Source organism: Mustelus asterias, chromosome 14 (assembly GCF_964213995.1).
Source record: "Mustelus asterias chromosome 14, sMusAst1.hap1.1, whole genome shotgun sequence".
NCBI classification, from domain to species: Eukaryota; Metazoa; Chordata; class Chondrichthyes; order Carcharhiniformes; family Triakidae; genus Mustelus; species Mustelus asterias.
Window position 1 is genome coordinate 102,233,801 of NC_135814.1, and position 16,443 is coordinate 102,250,243.

The following is a 16,443-nucleotide window of genomic DNA, read 5'->3' on the forward strand; positions in this document are numbered from 1 at the left end:
ACGGGGAGAATGTGCAGACTCCGCACAGACAGCGACCCAAGCCAGGAATCGAACCCGGGTCCCTGGCGCTGTGAGGCAGCAGTGCTAACCACTGTGCCACCATTGTGAAGTCAACTCCACTTTTCTGTCTGCCCCCATTACCCTCAACCCCCTGACCGATCAAAAATAGTCTGTCTCAGCCCTGAATATCTTCAATGACCCAGCCAGCACTCCCCACACCTTCCCCCCCTGCCCCCCCACTGCTCTCTGGGGGAGAGAATTCTAAAAATTAACAACCCTCAGAGAGGAAATCCCTCCTCATCTCCACCTGCAATGGGAGAGTCTTTTTTGCAGGCGGCATGGTGGCACAGTGGTTAGCACTGCTGTCTATTGCGCCAGGGACCCGGGTTCAATTCCAGCCTCGAGTCACTGTTGTGTGGAGTTTGCACATTCTCCCCGTGTCTGCGTGGGTTTCCTCCGGGTGCGCCGGTTTCCTCCCACACTCCAAAGATGTGCGGGTTAGGTGTATTGGCTACGCTAAATTGCCCCTTAGTGTCAGGGGGATTACCAGGGTAAATGCATGGGGTTATGGGGATAGGTGGGATTGTGGTCAGTACAGACTCAATGGGACGAATGGCCTTCTTCTGCATTGTAGGGATTCTATTCTGAAACTGTGCCGCCTAGTTCTAGATTCTCTCATGAGGGGGGAGACAATCTGTCGGTGCCTGTTCTGTCAAGCTCCCTCAGAATCTTATACACTTTAATAAGGTCACCTCTCATTCTTCTAAACTCCAATGAGTGCAGGCCCGGCCTACTCAAGCTCTCCTCATAAAACTAGATTGTATTTGGTGATGATGCAAGGGAAGGTAAAATTACCATAGTCTCAGATGACCACAGGCGGTGACTGGTGGTGATTTAACTAGAGGGTCACCGCATTTGGAGTATTGTGAGCAGTTTTGGGCCCTGTATCTAAGGAAGGATGTGCTGGCCTTGGAAAGGGTCCAGAGGAGGTTCATAAGAATGATCCCTGGAATGAAGAGCTTGTCGTATGAGGAACGGTTGAGGACTATGGGTCTGTACTCGTTGGAGTTTAGAAGGGTGAGGGGGGATCTTATTGAAACTTACAGGATACTGCGAGGCCTGGATAGAGTGGACGTTGAAAGGATGTTTCCACTAGTAGGAAAAAACTAGAACCAGAGGGCACAACCTCAGGCTAAAGGGACGATCCTTTAAAACAGAGATGAGGAGGAATTTCTTCAGCCAGAGAGTGGTGAATCTGTGGAACTCTTTGCCACAGAAGGCTGTGGAGACCAGGTCATTGAGTGTCTTTAAGACAGAGATAGATAGGTTCTTGATTATTAAGGGGATCAGGGGTTATGGGGAAAAGGCAGGAGAATGGGGATGAGAAAAATATCAGCCATGATTGAATGGCGGAGCAGACTCGATGGGCCGAGTGGCCAAATTCTGCCCCCTTGTCTTATGGTCTTATCTCAGGCGAGGGGCAAGGTTGAGAAAGCGGGGTCTTCATGAGTAACTTCAGCTGGTACGGGAATTGAACCCACGCTGTTGGCATCGCTCTGCATCACTAATCCAGCCAACTGAGCTAAACTGACTCCCAATGATGCCCCACGTAGTCAAGCAGCCTGCTGGGTTTGTGGGTCGTTTGTTTGTTTTAGTGACAAATGTTGGGGGACCCTGAGGGCGTACCCCAGCACCCACAGAGAGGGAGGGTCAAACCCTGGCCTTTCGGATTGGCTGGGCCTGACAGGGAATCCTTTGTGCCGTGTGATTGAGGGAGAGAGAGATGGTGAGAGTGGGAAACAGTGGGACAGCGAGCTATGAGGGAGCAAGAGGCAAGAGAGAGTGAGAGAGAGAGAGAGGAGGGAGGAAGGAGAGAGGGAGCGGGAGAGAGAAATGGACAGGGCAGGAGAGAGGGAGAGAAAGCAGGAGAGAGAGGATGGGAGAGAGAGAGAAAGCAGGAGAGAGAGAGAGAGGGAGTATGGGAGAGAGTGTGGGAGAGAAAAAGATGCTAGGACAGAGAGCATGGGAGAGAAAGCGAGAGAGAGAGAAAGCAGAAGACAGAGAGAGGGAGAATGGGACAGAGAGATACAAAGAAAGCAGGAGAGAGAGCAAGTGGGAGAGAGAGAGAGAGAGAGAAAGCAGGAGAGAGGGGGAGTATGGGAGAGAGAGAGTGTGGGAGAGAGAGAGTGTGGAAGAGAGAGAAAGAGAGGGCAGGAGAGAGAGAGCGTGGGAGAGAGAGAGTGTGGAAGAGAGAGAAAGAGAGGGCAGGAGAGAGAGAGAGAGTGTGGGAGAGAGAGAGGACAGAAAAGAGAGGGAAAGGGAGCGAGAACGAGAGAGAGAGAGAGAGAGAGATAAACTGGCAGGAGCACTCAGCGAAACTATCTCATATTAATCTCGATAACTAATAGAAAAATGGAAAACATCTGGGAGTTGATGAAAAGGCAATGATTCAAGAGCTTCTTCCCTCACATGTGGAGGATTCTCCAAGCTGGTTCTGAAATTGGCCGTGGTCAAATCAGTCCGAATGTTCTGGCGGCGGGGGGTGCCCCCGAGAGGGGCCAACGGAGCTCACGTTACAGCAAATAGTTGCTGTGTTTCCCACAGCCTGGTGAGCAGCAAATCTTCAACACTGCTGAACCCTTAACCCCTCAATCTTCAGCAAGAGGAGAGAGGGGTAGAAGGGCTTAGTCACAATGCATCTCACTGTAAATAAAACGGTTCGTGTCCTTGATACAGATACATAGCAAGAGGCCACTTCCGAGGGCAGCTGAGAGTCAACCACATTGCTGTGGCTCTGGAGTCACATGTAGGCCAGACTGGGTAAGGACGGCAGATTTCCTTCCCTAAAGGACATTAGTGAACCAGATGGGGTTTTTCCGACAATCGACAATCGAGTTCCACATTCTCACCCTACTCTGCGTAAAGCTGTTTCCCCTGGGTTCCCCATTGGGTCCAGGTTGGGTCTTGCGTTCAAAGAACAAAGCAAAGTACAGCACAGGATCAGGCCCTTCGGCCCTCCAAGCCTGTGCCGTTCATAATGCCCCAACTAAACTAAAAAAAACCTTCTGCCCTTACTCGGTCCGTATCCCTCTATTCCCTCCCTATACAGGTACCCATCCAGATGCCTCTTAAATGTTGCTAATGTGCCTGCTTCCACCACCTCTTCTGGCAGCGCGTTCCAGGCACCCAGCACTCTCTGCGTGAAAAGCTTTCCCCGCATATCTCTCTCAAACTTTCCCCCTCTCACCTTGAATCTGTGCCCCCTTGTAACTGACACTTCCACCCTGGGGAAAAAGCCTCTGACTATCCACCCTCTGATAATTTTGTTGACCTCTATCAGGTCTCCCCTCAGCCTCCATCTTTCCAGTGAAAACAATCCTAGTTTATCCAACCTCTCCTCATAGCCAACACCCTCGAGACCAGGCAACATCCTGGTGAACCTTCTTTACACTCTCTCCAAAGCTTCCACGTCCTTCCGGCAGGTGTGGCAGCCAGTTCATTGGAGTTTAGAAGAATGAGAGTTGATCTAATTGAAGCATCTTGAGGCGATGATGGAGCAGGACTTGCTGGTGGGGGAGGATGTTCCACTTGTGGCGAAATCCAGAATTGGGGTGTGGGGTGGGGGGGGGGGGGGGGGGGGGGGGGGGCGGCGGTTGAAAAGTTTCAGAAGATGGGGTCGTCCACTTAAGATGGAGACGAGGAAAGATTTCTTCTCTCAGAGGGTCGTTAATGTTTGGAATTCTCTCCCCCAGGGGCAGCAATGGGGGACCGGGGGGGGGGAGGGGGGGGGGGAGGGGGGGGGTAGGTGCAGCGTCCTTGAACATATCCAAGGGTAGGTTTAGACAGATTTTTCATTGATAAAAGAATCGAGGAATGTGGGGCATGGCAAGTGGGGGCAATCCGGAAACTGTCCTGGTCCCCCCATGCCTACACTGTAGTTAAGAAAGCCCACCAATGCCTCTACTTTCTCAGAAGACTAAGGAAATTCAACATGTCAGCTACGGCTCTCACCAACCTTTACAGATGCACCATAGAAAGCATTCTTTCTGGTTGTATCACAGCTTGGTATGGCTCCTGCTCTGCCCAAGACCGCAAGAAACTACATAAGGTCGTGAATGTAGCCCAATCCATCACGCAAATGGATTGGTCTACACTTCCCGCTGCCTCGGCAAAGCAGCCAGCATAATTAAGGACCCCACGCACCCCGGACATTCTCTCTTCCACCTTCATTGGCCATGTTAAATTCGCCCTCAGTGTACCCGAACAGGCGCTGGAGTGTGGCAACTAGAGGATTTTCACAGTAACTTCATTGCAGTGTTAATGTCAGCCTACTTGTGACACTAATAAATAAACTTTAATCTCGTTGCCTGCCCCACTGAGAGGCCACTCCACTTTCTGAAATCTTCCCACCGCGCCATCCTGGGTCTTCCTGCTGTGCGCTTTCCTGGTGTTTATCCACCGTATCTGGGTTATCTCCAGTGTCCTGGCCAACATTTCCCTTATCCGGTCATTATCCCATTGCTGTTTGTGGGAGCTTGCTGTGCATACATTGGCTGTGCCACATTTCCGATGTCACAGCAGTGACCACACCTCCAAGAGGCACTTTAATATCTCTTCTGGTCAAGAGAATCATAAAATCCCCACAGCGCAGAAGGAGGCCATTCGGCCCATTGAGTCTGCACCGACTCTCGGACAGAGCATCTCACCCAGGCCCTCTCCCCCCTTCCTATCCCTGTAACACTGTGAATTTTACCATGGTCAATCCCCTAACCTACACATCTTGGAACAATAAGGGATAATTTAGCATGGCCAATCCACCTTTTGCCTTTTCTGGGCACACAGATGATTAGAATATGAAGGAAGATTCTGGGCACTAACAACACAATTGAGAACAGACCTTTCCCAAGGAGTATTCCAAAACAGGTTGGAAAAGCGGAGTACATCCCACATTCTCTGTGGAAAATCTGAAGAGGTTTGCAGTCCTGACTTTAGCTGTTAGTGCCCAGGTAACCGCAAACGGTACAAGGACATTACCATTGGATAAATGGACTCCAGCCCTCATTGCTGAAGAGAATTGCAGACAGGGATACAGGAGGGAAACCAGTTCCTCTCCAGTGCTGCATTCCTTCTACCAATCAGACAAGCAGATGTTCCCTTCAACAGCCTGAACAACTCTGGATTTGCCACACATCCAAATCAGTGTCGGGATCCCCTGTGGCGCAGTGCGTTCATGTCTCTGTCTCTGAGCCAGAAGCTCTGGGTTCAAGTCCCACTCCAGGTCTTGATGGTGCATCCATAACATGGCCAAACAGGTAGAGTGTCAACTTGTAAACATGCCAATGGCCGGCGGTAAGACTGGGACTCTCTGGCCTGCCATCTTTCGATGTCTCTGGCTTCAGGCTAATGACAAACAGGCAATGGAAAACAGATGTGTGCTTCATCCGCTTCTTGTGTCCCTAGATCACCTCTAGATGCGGGAAGTCTTATAAGACATCCCTGGGAAGTGGGGGAAAGACGGGAGAATGGGGGTGAGAAACACTTGAGCCATTATCGAATGGTGGAGTGGACTTGATGGGCTGAGTGGTCTAATTCTGCTCCAATATATTACGATCTAAGTTGATATCTTAGAATCACCACAGTGCAGAAGAGGCCATTTGGCCCATTGAGTCTGCACTGATTCTCTGACAGAGTATCCCACCCAGGCCCATTTCCCCTGTCCTATCCCAGTAACCCCACATACATACGATGGCCAATCCACCTAACCTATACATCTTTAGACACTAAGGGGCAATTTAGCATGGCCAATCCACCTAACCTATACATCTTTAGACACTAAGGGGCAATTTAGCATGGCCAATCCACCTAACCTATACATCTTTAGACTCTAAGGGGCAATTTAGCATGGCCAATCCACCTAACCTATACATCTTTAGACACTAAGGGGCAATTTAGCATGGCCAATCCACCTAACCTATACATCTTTAGACACTAAGGGGCTATTTAGCATGGCCAATCCTCCTAACCTGCACATCTTTGGACACGAAGGGGCAATTTAGCATGGCCAATCAACCTAACCTACACATTTCTGGACACTAAGGGGCAATTTAGCATGGCCAGTCCACCTAACCCGCACATCTTTGGACACTAAGGGGCAATTTAGCATGGCCAGTCCACCTAATCCTCACATCTTGGGACAATAAAGGGCATATTAGCATGGCCAATCCATCTAAGTTGCACATCTTTGGAGTGTGGGAGAAAACTGGAGCACCCGGAGGAAACCCACGCAGACACGGGGAGAACGTGCAGACTCCACACAGACAGTGACCCAAGCTGGGAATTGAACCCGGCTCCCAGGGGTTGTAAGGCAACAGTGCTAACCACTGTGCCACTCTGCCGCCCAGCGATTGAACCTATATCTGATATGGTGGCTGAAATATAATCAAAATGTTGTTTGGAGGGTTTCAGAGCTGTTGGGATTGATTGCAGCCTCAGATGCAGTAGCACAGCGGTTGGGTGTCACAGTGGCTGGGTGTCACAGTGGCACAGTGGTTAGCACTGCTGCCTCACAGCGCCAGGGACCCGGGTTCGATTCCCGGCTTGGGTCACTGTCTGTGGGGAGTCTACACATTCTCCCCGTGTCTGTGTGGGTTTCCTCCGGGTGCTCCAGTTTCCTCCCACACTCCAAAGATGTGTAGGTTATGTGGATTGGCCATGCTAAATTATCCCTTAGTGTCAGGGGGATTAGCAGGATAGATATGTGGGGTTACGGGGATAGGGCCAGGGTGGGATTGTTGATGGTGCAGACTCGATGGGCTGAATAGCCTGATTCTATACTGTAGCGATTCTATGATTAACTCTGGATGAATTCAGTTCCTTTTAGCACTGGCTCCAGATCTCCCTGGTTCCACTGGGCCAACTGCACAAAGCCAATAACCTCAATAAATGGAAAACCAGCCACAGACGCAAATTAAACTTACAATTACAGCAACAGCTCGTTTCCATATTAACATCAGGAAGTCTCCAAAGCCAGTGTACTGAGAGATGCAAAGGACAGGCATCGGAGAGAGAGAGATTGGATAGGAGCGACCAAAACTGGGGCAGGACGGGAGACATTTGCACGGGGTATTTAACAGGACAATGCCCAGGTGACCACAAAGGCGTGGAGGGAGGGTGCTAGGAGGCACAAAAAGGTGGAGGATGAGGGTGTTCAGGAGGGGAGTTGAGGTCAGAAGAGGTCACAGAGAGAAAGGTAAAAGGAGGGAATTAAACATAGATTCGAATTGCCCCTTATCTTGGGGTTTGAGAACTAGGGTTTACCAGTGAGAGAGCGACACTGTGGGGGACAGGACGCAAACAGTTGGCTTGTGGACAGGTCAGAGGTTAGAATCATAGAATCCCTACAGTGCAGAAGGAGGCCATTTGGCCCATCGAGTCTGCACCAACCACAATCCCACCCAAACCCTATCCCCCTACCCTAACTAATCCCCCTGACACTAAGGGGCAATTTAGCATGGTCAATCCACCTAACTTGCACATCTTTGGACACTAAGAGGCAATTTATCATGGCCAATCAACCTAACCCGCACATCTTTGGACACTAAGGGACAATTTAGCATGGCCAATCCACCTAAAAAGCAAATCTTCCCAGAGGAAACCCACGCAGACACGGGGAGAACGTGCAGACTCCGCACAGACAGTGACCTGAGGCTGGAATTGAACCTGGGTCCCTGGCGCTGTGGAGGCAGCAGTGCCAATCACTGGTTATGTAGGAGTTCTTGACAGGAGGAGAAGGAGGTCGATGGAGTAGCTGGAGTTTGGAAGTAAAAAATGCATTGCTAAAGATCTGATGTACAGAGCGGATATCGGAATAAAGGTGGGTGCTGCGGTATGTGTAGATGTGAATGGCCCAGGTGCTGAGTTGGGTATGGGGTTAAAAGCTAAGCTCAGAAACTCGGTCTAGAGGCCATGACCCGAGTCTGACAGTGCGGCGAAGAAAGGCAGAGGGGCATGGGGTAGCATCATGGGGAGGTGATGGCCGAGTGGTCTTGTTACTAGACTATTAATCCAGAAACTCTGCTAATGTTCTGGGGACCCGGGTTCGAATCCCGCCACGGCAGATGGTGGAATTTGAATTCAGTAAAAAATATCTGGAATTAAGAATCTACTGATGACCATGAAACCATTGTCGGAAAAACCCATCTGGTTCACTAATGTCCTTTTTCAATCCATCACGCAAACCAGCCTCCCACCAGTTGTATCCATCTACACTTCCCGCTGCCTCGGAAAAGCAGCAGCATAATTAAGGACCCCACGCACCCCGGACATTCTCTCTTCCACCTTCTTCCGTCGGGAAAAAGATACAAAAGTCTGAGATCACGTACCAACCGACTCAAGAACAGCTTCTTCCCTGCTGCCATCAGACTTTTGAATGAACCTATCTCGCACTAAGTTGATCTTTCTCTACACCCTAGCTATGACTGTAACACTACATTCTGCACTCTCTCCTTTCCTTCTCAATGAACGGTATGCTTTGTCTGTATAGCGCGCAAGAAACAATACTTTTCACTGTATGTTAATACATGTGACAATAATAAATCAAATCAAATCAAACAGGGAAGGAAATCTGCCGTCCTTACCCAGTCTGGCCGACATGTGACCCCAGAGCCACAGCAATGTGGTTGACTCTCAACTGCCCTCGGGCAACTAGCGATGGGCAATAAATGCTGGCCCAGCCAGCGACGCCCGTGTCCCAGGAATGAATAAAATAAAACTGCCCCTTGCACGCACCACCTCGCAAGCACCAACTCGCAAACTCTGCCCCTCATTAATCTCAGTAAATGTCTTCCTTACCGTTTGTGTTCCACGTCCATATCCACTTCCGTAATCTCCCGAAGCCTGCGGGGACAAAGAAACAAGTTCCCGTCAATTTTCCATCAGATCTGAGTGGTGATGGTTGAAATCGGTGTTGGGTAGCCTGGGGCCTGAGGGCCACACACGGCCAATTTGGGTTCTGAGTGCGGCCCCCATGGGACATTTTGTTGACCATTGCCCAGATGCAGTGTTGCCACATTCCACTGATTCCCGTCTGTGTAGTTTTTTTCCTGCCGGTCTGACTGAAGCGATTCGCAGGTAAAGCGAGGGTGAGTGAGGTGAGGTGGGTGCTGATTGCTCACAACATTGACTGTGAGAGCCGTGCGCTCCCTCTGTGTCCAAAGCTTCAATATTTCTTTTGTCTTTACCATTTGAAGTTGATGACAGTTCTATTAATATATAAACAATTCAGCATTTTCTGGAACTGGTTATGAAATATTTGGCGTGTATTAAATGGATTTAATCTTATTCATGGGGTCACGGTTAGTGAACAAGCCGATTTCAATCTCGCGGCTCACTGAGAGAGCCACTCACACATAGAAACAAAGAAACTAGAATCAAGAGTAGGCCATTCGGCCCTTCAAGTCTGCTCCACCATTCATTTTGATCATGGCTGATCATCGAATTCAATATCCTGATCCCTCCTTCCCCCCATATCTTTTGTTCCCTTTAGCCCTAAGAGCGATATCTAATTTCTTCTTGAAATCACAACGTTTTGGCCTCAACTACTTTCCGTGGTAGTGAATTCCACACATTCACCACTCTCCGGGTGAAGAAATATCTCCTCACCTCAGTTCTAAAAGGTTTACCCCTTATCCTCAAACTATGACCCTCTAGTTCTGGACTCCCCCACCATCGGGAACATTCTTTTTGAATCTACCCTGTCTAACCCTGTTAAGAACGAAACAAAGAACAAAGAACAGTACAGCACAGGAACAGGCCCTTCGGCCCTCCAAGCCTGTGCCGATCACGTTGTCCTATCTCGACCAAGCGTCTGTATCCCTCTATTCCCCACCTGTCCATGTGTCTATCCAGATAAGTCTTAAATGTGGCTAATGTATCTGCCTCCACCACCTCACTTGGCAGCGCATTCCAGGCCCCCACCACCCTCTGTGTAAAAAACTCCCCCTGCACATCTCCACTGAACCTTTCCCCCCTTATCTTGAACTTGTGCCCCCTTGTAATTGTCATTTCTGCCCTGGGAAAAAGATTCCAACTGTTCACCCTATCCATACCCCTCATAATTCTATCAGATTGCCCCTCACCTCCGTCTTTCCAGGGAGAACAATCCCAGTTAGGATTTTATAAGTTTCTATGAGATCCCCTCTCACACTTCTAAACTCCAGTGAATATAATCCTAACTGGCTTAGTCTCTCCTCATATGACAGACCTGCCATCACAGGAATCAGCCTGGTAAACCTTCGCTGCACTCCCTCTATAGCAAGGACATCCTTCCTCAGATAAGGACACAGAAACTGAACACAATATTCCAGGGGCGGCCTCACCAACGCCCCACGCTGCCCACTCACTAGGTTAAGTTGCCCATCATGTTTTAAGAGTTTCCTGCATTTCTCACCAAGTGATACGATAAATGTAGTTTAAGCCAGAAGGATGAAACTAGATTTAAATACTTTTAATAATAGATTTTTTATTTATTTATTGGTGTCACAAGTCGGCTTATATTAACATGAAGTTACCGTGAAAATCCCCTAGTCGCCATACTCCAGCGCCTGTTCGGGTACACTGAGGGAGAATTTAGCACGGCCGATGCACCCTAACCAGCACGTCTTTCAGACTGTGGGAGGAAACTGGAGCACCCGGAGGAAACCCACGCAGACACGGGGAGAACGTGCAGACTCCACACAGACAGTGACCCGAGCCAGGAATCGAACCCGGGTCCCTGGCGCTGTGAGGCAGCAGTGCTAACCACTGTGCCGCCCTGCCGCCCATGGTAGGTTTTATTGACAGACACAGCATTGTGTATGTTTGCTTCCTCTCCTTCCTATAAACTCAGTGACCCGGGGCGGTCTGTCTTTATAATTGTTTAATTGGAACCTCGCTCATCTACTGCGTACAATATGATGGAGGGGAAAAGATTAATTCTGCATTAAATCACCAAATGAGGACAATCGGACAAGTCTGTGGGACAGTTATGATGTGGAGATGCCGGCGTTGGACTGGGGTAAACACGGTAAGAAGTCTCACAACACCAGGTTAAAGTCCAACAGGTTTATTCCGAAAGCTAGTGGCTTCTGCTACCAAATAAACCTGTTGGGCTTTAACCTGGTGTTGTGAGACTTCGGACAGTTATGAGACAGGGGGCTGGTGTTGGTGGAGGAGGGGGGGATGTGGGGAGAAAACCACTGGGATTACAAGAGGGGGTTACAAAGGCCAGTTTGGCAATCACCTACGCAGCTCACCTCTAGAGCACAGCCAGGAATCAAAATGCAAACACATGTGGAGGGCAGTAATTCACATTAATCATGTCCCTTACAGCAGCCCTGGGATATCTTTAGAAAGAAACACTCAGAAACCCTCTCAGAACATGTTTGGTCTAAGCAGAAAGGGCCCGAGGAAACAATGATTCATCACAGCTCGTGCCAGCTTCAATATCTTTTCACCCGTTCACCCCGAAACCACTCCGGGGATCTGGCTCCGTGCCATTCCAGCAGGCTCGGGGGAAATCCGGCTTCCCATCCGGAACTTCCAACTGAAGATAAACTGCTGAGTGTCACAGAGTGCAACATGCACTGCACCATGTGTGACATATAATGGACATATATTAACACGTTCTACACATAACACAGTAATAACGGCTTCAATATGAAATATACAACTCTCATTGTTATTCTGTAAGTTCAGGAGAGCAGCTTATTGGAATTATTTAGATACCAAAATGTTATAAATGTGCCACCATGTTAATCATCGGGAATTTATTTTAATTTTAACAATGTTCTGTCACTCTGTCGTGAGTTATAATTAGCTGTTTTATTGGTATCGTCATCACAATTTGGCACCTGCCTTCAGATGGTTTGTCTGTCTGGGTCAGTCAGTGTCTGTCTGTCTGTCTGGGTCAATCAGAGTCTGTCTGTCTGTCTGGGTCAGTCAGTGTCTGTCTGTCTGTCTGGATCAGCCACCCTCCATCTGTCTGCGTCACTTGGTGTCTGTCTGTCCTGATTCATCAGTGTCTGTCTATCTGTGCCAGCCAGTGTCTATCTGTCCGGGCCAGTGTTGACATGCGTCAGTCAGTTTCTGTCTGTCTGTCTGAGTCAATCAGTGTCTGTCTGTCTGGCTCAGTGTCTGTCTGTCTAAGTTAGTCAGTGTCTATCTGTCTAAGTCAGTGTCTGTCTATCTAGGTCAGTCAGTGTCTGTCTGGGTCAGTCAATGTCTGTCTGTCTGTCTGAGTCAGTCAGTGTCTGTATGTCTGAGTCAGTGTCTGTCTGCCTCGGTCAGTCAGTGTCTGTCTGGGTCAGTCAATGTTAGTCTGACTGTCTGTATCAGTCAATGTCTGTCTGTTTGGCTCGTCAGTGTCTGTCCATCTGTCTCGGTCAGTGTCTGTCTATCCGAATCAGTCAGTGTCTGTCTGTCTGAGTCAGTCAGTGTCTGTTTGTCTGTCTGGCTCAGTGTCTGTCTGTCTGGGTCAGTCAGTGTTTGTCTGTCTGGGTCAGTCAGTGTCTGTCTGTCTGGCTCAGTCAGTGTCTGTCTGTCTGGCTCAGTGTCTGTCTGTCTGGCTCAGTGTCTGTCTGTCTGAAAGCAGACTGGAATCTGACGATACACAATTCAGTGGGAATCCTGAGATTGTGAGATTTCACTAATTTCTTTAATCACAAACCAGCCTGATCCCTCAGCCCCACTGGCTGAAGGCAATGGTTCCACTTACCTCCCCGTCATCATCCTCCTCACAGTAATGCCGGGCTGCCCAGGGATCTCCTGATACCTTCAGATCCGACATGTAACCCTGCAATGGAAAGGAAATCGGTTGGTTGTGTGTCCATGGTTGTGACATGTGACAGTTTGGATTTGACCCAGAGCGCTCCAGTTCTCCGACTGGTCCTCCCAAATCCTGCACAGCGGTGTCAGACTGTACGGATCCCATTCCCAATCCCAACAAACTTATCAAATTCCAATTCCCAACAACCCAGAGGTCAGGGCATTGAGTATAGGAAATGGGACATTATGCTCCAGTTGTATTAGTTGTTGGTGAGGCCGTACTGGGAGTATTGTGTACATTTTTGGTCACCCTGTTATAGGAAAGACATTGATAAACTGGAAAGAGTGCAGGGAAGATTTATGAGGATGTTGCCAGGATTAGTGGCCCGAGTTATAGGGAGAAGTTGGCCAAGCGAGGGCTTTAGTTATAGAGGCATAGGTCGGAATTTTACCAGCACGCCCGCCTCAGGCTCGTAAGATTGTGCCCGAGGCTAACAGAGAATGCCATTCTGTGAGCCTCGCCAACCCCAGTTCCAGGGCGGGCATTCCAGTAATATCAGGGCCAAAGAGTCATAGAGGTTTACAGCATAGAAACAGGCCCTTCGGCCCAACTTGTCCATGCCGCCCTTTTTTTTTAACCACTAGGCCAGTTTCAATTGCCTGCATTTGGCCCATATCCCTCTATACCCATCTTACCCATGTAACTGTCTAAACGTTTTTTAAAAGACAAATTTGTACCCGCCTCTACTACTGCCTCTGGCAGCTCGTTCCAGACACTCACCACCCTCTGTGTGTAAAAAGTGCCCCTCTGGACACTTTTGTAAGTCTCTCCTCTCACCTTAAACCAATGCCCTCTAGTTTTAGGCTCCCCTACCTTTGGGAAAAGATGTTGACTATCTAGCTGATGTATGCCACGCATTATTTTATAGACCTCTATAAGATCACCCTTAAATCCCCTACGCTCCAGGGAAAAAAATCTCAGTCTATCCAGCCTCTCCTTATAACTCAAACCATCAAGTCCCGGTAGCATCCTAGTAAACCTCTTTTGCGCTCCGTCTAGTTTACTAATATCCTTTCTATGATAGGGTAACCAGAATTGTACACAATATTCCAACTGCGGCATCACCAATGTCTTGGAATGCAGGAGAATGAGGGCTGACCTTACTGAGGTGTATCAAATCTTGAGGAGCACAGAAAACATTGAATGTATTCAACGGGATCAAAGGTTATGGGGAGAAAGCAGGATTAGGCTATTGAGTTGGATGATCAGCCATGATCGTAATGAATGGTGTAGCAGGCTCGAAGGGCCGAATGGCCTCCTCCTGCTCCTATCTTCTATGTTTCTATGTTAGGATGAACAATACTTAGTCTTTCCCCCAAGGAAGGGGAATTGAAAACTAGAGGGCAGAGGTTTAAGTTTAAGTATTATTAGTCACAAGTAGGCTTACATTAACACCGCAATGAAGTTACTGTGAAAACCCCCTGGTCACCACACTCCGGCGCCTGTTCGGGTAACACTGAGGGAGAATTTAGCATGGCCAATGCACCCTAACCAGCACATCTTTCGGACTGTGGAAGGAAACCGGAGGAAACCCATGCAGTCACGGGGAGAATGTGCAGATTGCACATAGACAGTGATCTAAGCCGGGAATCGAACCAGGGTCCCTGGCGCTGTGAGGCAGCAGTACTAACCACTGTGAGAGGGGGAAGATTCAAAAGGGATTCGAGGGACAACTTCTTCACGTAGAAGGTCATAGAAACCGTACAGTGCAGAAGGAGGCCATCGAGTCTGCACCAACAACAATCCCACCCGGGTCCCATTCCCATAACTCTCAAATCCCCCTGCTAATCCCCCTGACGCTAAGGGGCAACTTAGCATGGCCAATCCACCTAATCTGCACATCTTTGGACTGTGGGAGGAAACCGGAGCACCCGGAGGGTGGTGTGTGTATGGAATGAGCTGCCAGAGAAAGTGGTTGAGGCGGGTTCAATAGCAACATTTAAAAAGCATTTGGATAAGTACATTGATGGGGAAGGGTTAGAGGGGTATGGGCCAAAGGCGGGCAATTGGGACTAGCTGGGAGGGCACCATGGCCGGCATGGACGTATCAATTCTATAACACCCAGCTCTGTCAGACTGCACAGACACCGCACCCTCAACACCCTCAACACCGCCATTTCACACATGCAGTAAGATACAGTGCAAAGTGTACACTTCCCAAAGAAATACATTCCCCAAATTACCCCTCCATTAGGGCAATGTGCACACTGTGAGTGCCTGATCTGGACAGGTTGGGCAAATCAATGGCAGATGCAGTATAATTTGGATAAATATGAGGTTATTCACTTTGGAAGCAAAAACAAGAAGGCAGATTACCTGGCTGTAAGTTGGGAGAGGGGAGTGTGCAGCGGTACCTGGGTGCATCAGTCGCTGAAGGTAAGCATGCAGGTGCAGCAGGCGGTAAAGAAGGCAAATGTTGGCCTTCATTGCGAGAGGTTTTGAGTACAGGAGCAGGGATGTGTTGTTGCAATTATACAGGGCCTTGGTGAGGCCACACCTAGAGTATTGTGTGCAGTTTTGATCTCCTTTTCTGAGGAAGGATGTTCTTGCTCTCGAGGGAGTGCAGCGAAGGTTTACCAGGCTGATTCCGGGGATGGCGGGACTGATGTATGAGGAGAGGTTGACCAGGTTAGGATTGTTTTCACTGGAGTTCAGACGAATGAGGGGGGATCTCAGAGAGACTTATAAAATTCTAACAGGACTAGACACGGTAGATGCAGGGAGGATGTTCCCGATGGTGGGGGAGTCCAGAACCAGGGGTCACAGTCTGAGGATTCAGGGTAGACAATTCAGGATGGAGGTGAGGAGATATTTCTTCACCTAAAGAGTGGTGAGCCTGTGGAATTCATTACCACAGGAAGTAGTTGATGCCAAAACATTGAATGTAGGGCGGCACGGTAGCACAGTGGTTAGCACTGCTGCTTCACAGCTCCAGGGTCCCGGGTTCGATTCCCGGCTTGGGTCACTGTCTGTGTGGAGTTTGCACATTCTCCTCGTGTCTGCGTGGGTTTCCTCCGGGTGCTCCGGTTTCCTCCCACAGTCCAAAGATGTGCGGGTTAGGTTGATTGGCCAGGTTAAAAAAATTGCCCCTTAGAGTCCTGGGATGTGTAGGTTAGTGGGATTAGCGGGTAAAATATGTGGGGGTAGTGCCTGGGTGGGATTGTGGTCGGTGCAGACTCGATGGGCCGAATGGCCTCCTTCTGCACTGTAGGGTTTCTATGATTCTATGATTCAAGAGGCGGCTGGTTATAGCACTTGGAGCGAATGAGGTCAAAGGTAGTGAGGAAAAAGCTGGATTATGCCATTGAGTTGGATGATCAGCCATGATGGTGATGAATGGTGGAGCAGGCTCGAAGGGCCGAATGGCCTCATCTTGCTCCTATCTTCCAGGTTTCTATTCCTATATCTCAATGGCCAATATCGTGAGACTTCAAACGGACCGACTCAGAAAACCCTGAAATCCATACATGCAAATACATCTGAAACAGAACTAGAGAGTCCTGGCCTCAAACCATCACCTCGTCTCAGCAATGGCTCCCACCTCTGAATCACAACACCCAAGAGACATATCCAGGCTGAAA

The 16,443-nt window shown here is 49.1% G+C and overlaps 1 protein-coding gene across 1 annotated transcript in view; it reads right to left on the reverse strand.

Moving 5' to 3' along the window:
• The window catches only part of LOC144503930 (uncharacterized), a 130,435-nt gene that overhangs the window by 88,779 nt on the left and 25,213 nt on the right, over nucleotides 1–16,443 (reverse strand). The window contains 2 exon segments of the mRNA XM_078229063.1: nucleotides 8,851–8,895; nucleotides 12,752–12,829. Coding sequence (XP_078085189.1) covers nucleotides 8,851–8,895; nucleotides 12,752–12,829 — 123 coding nt within the window.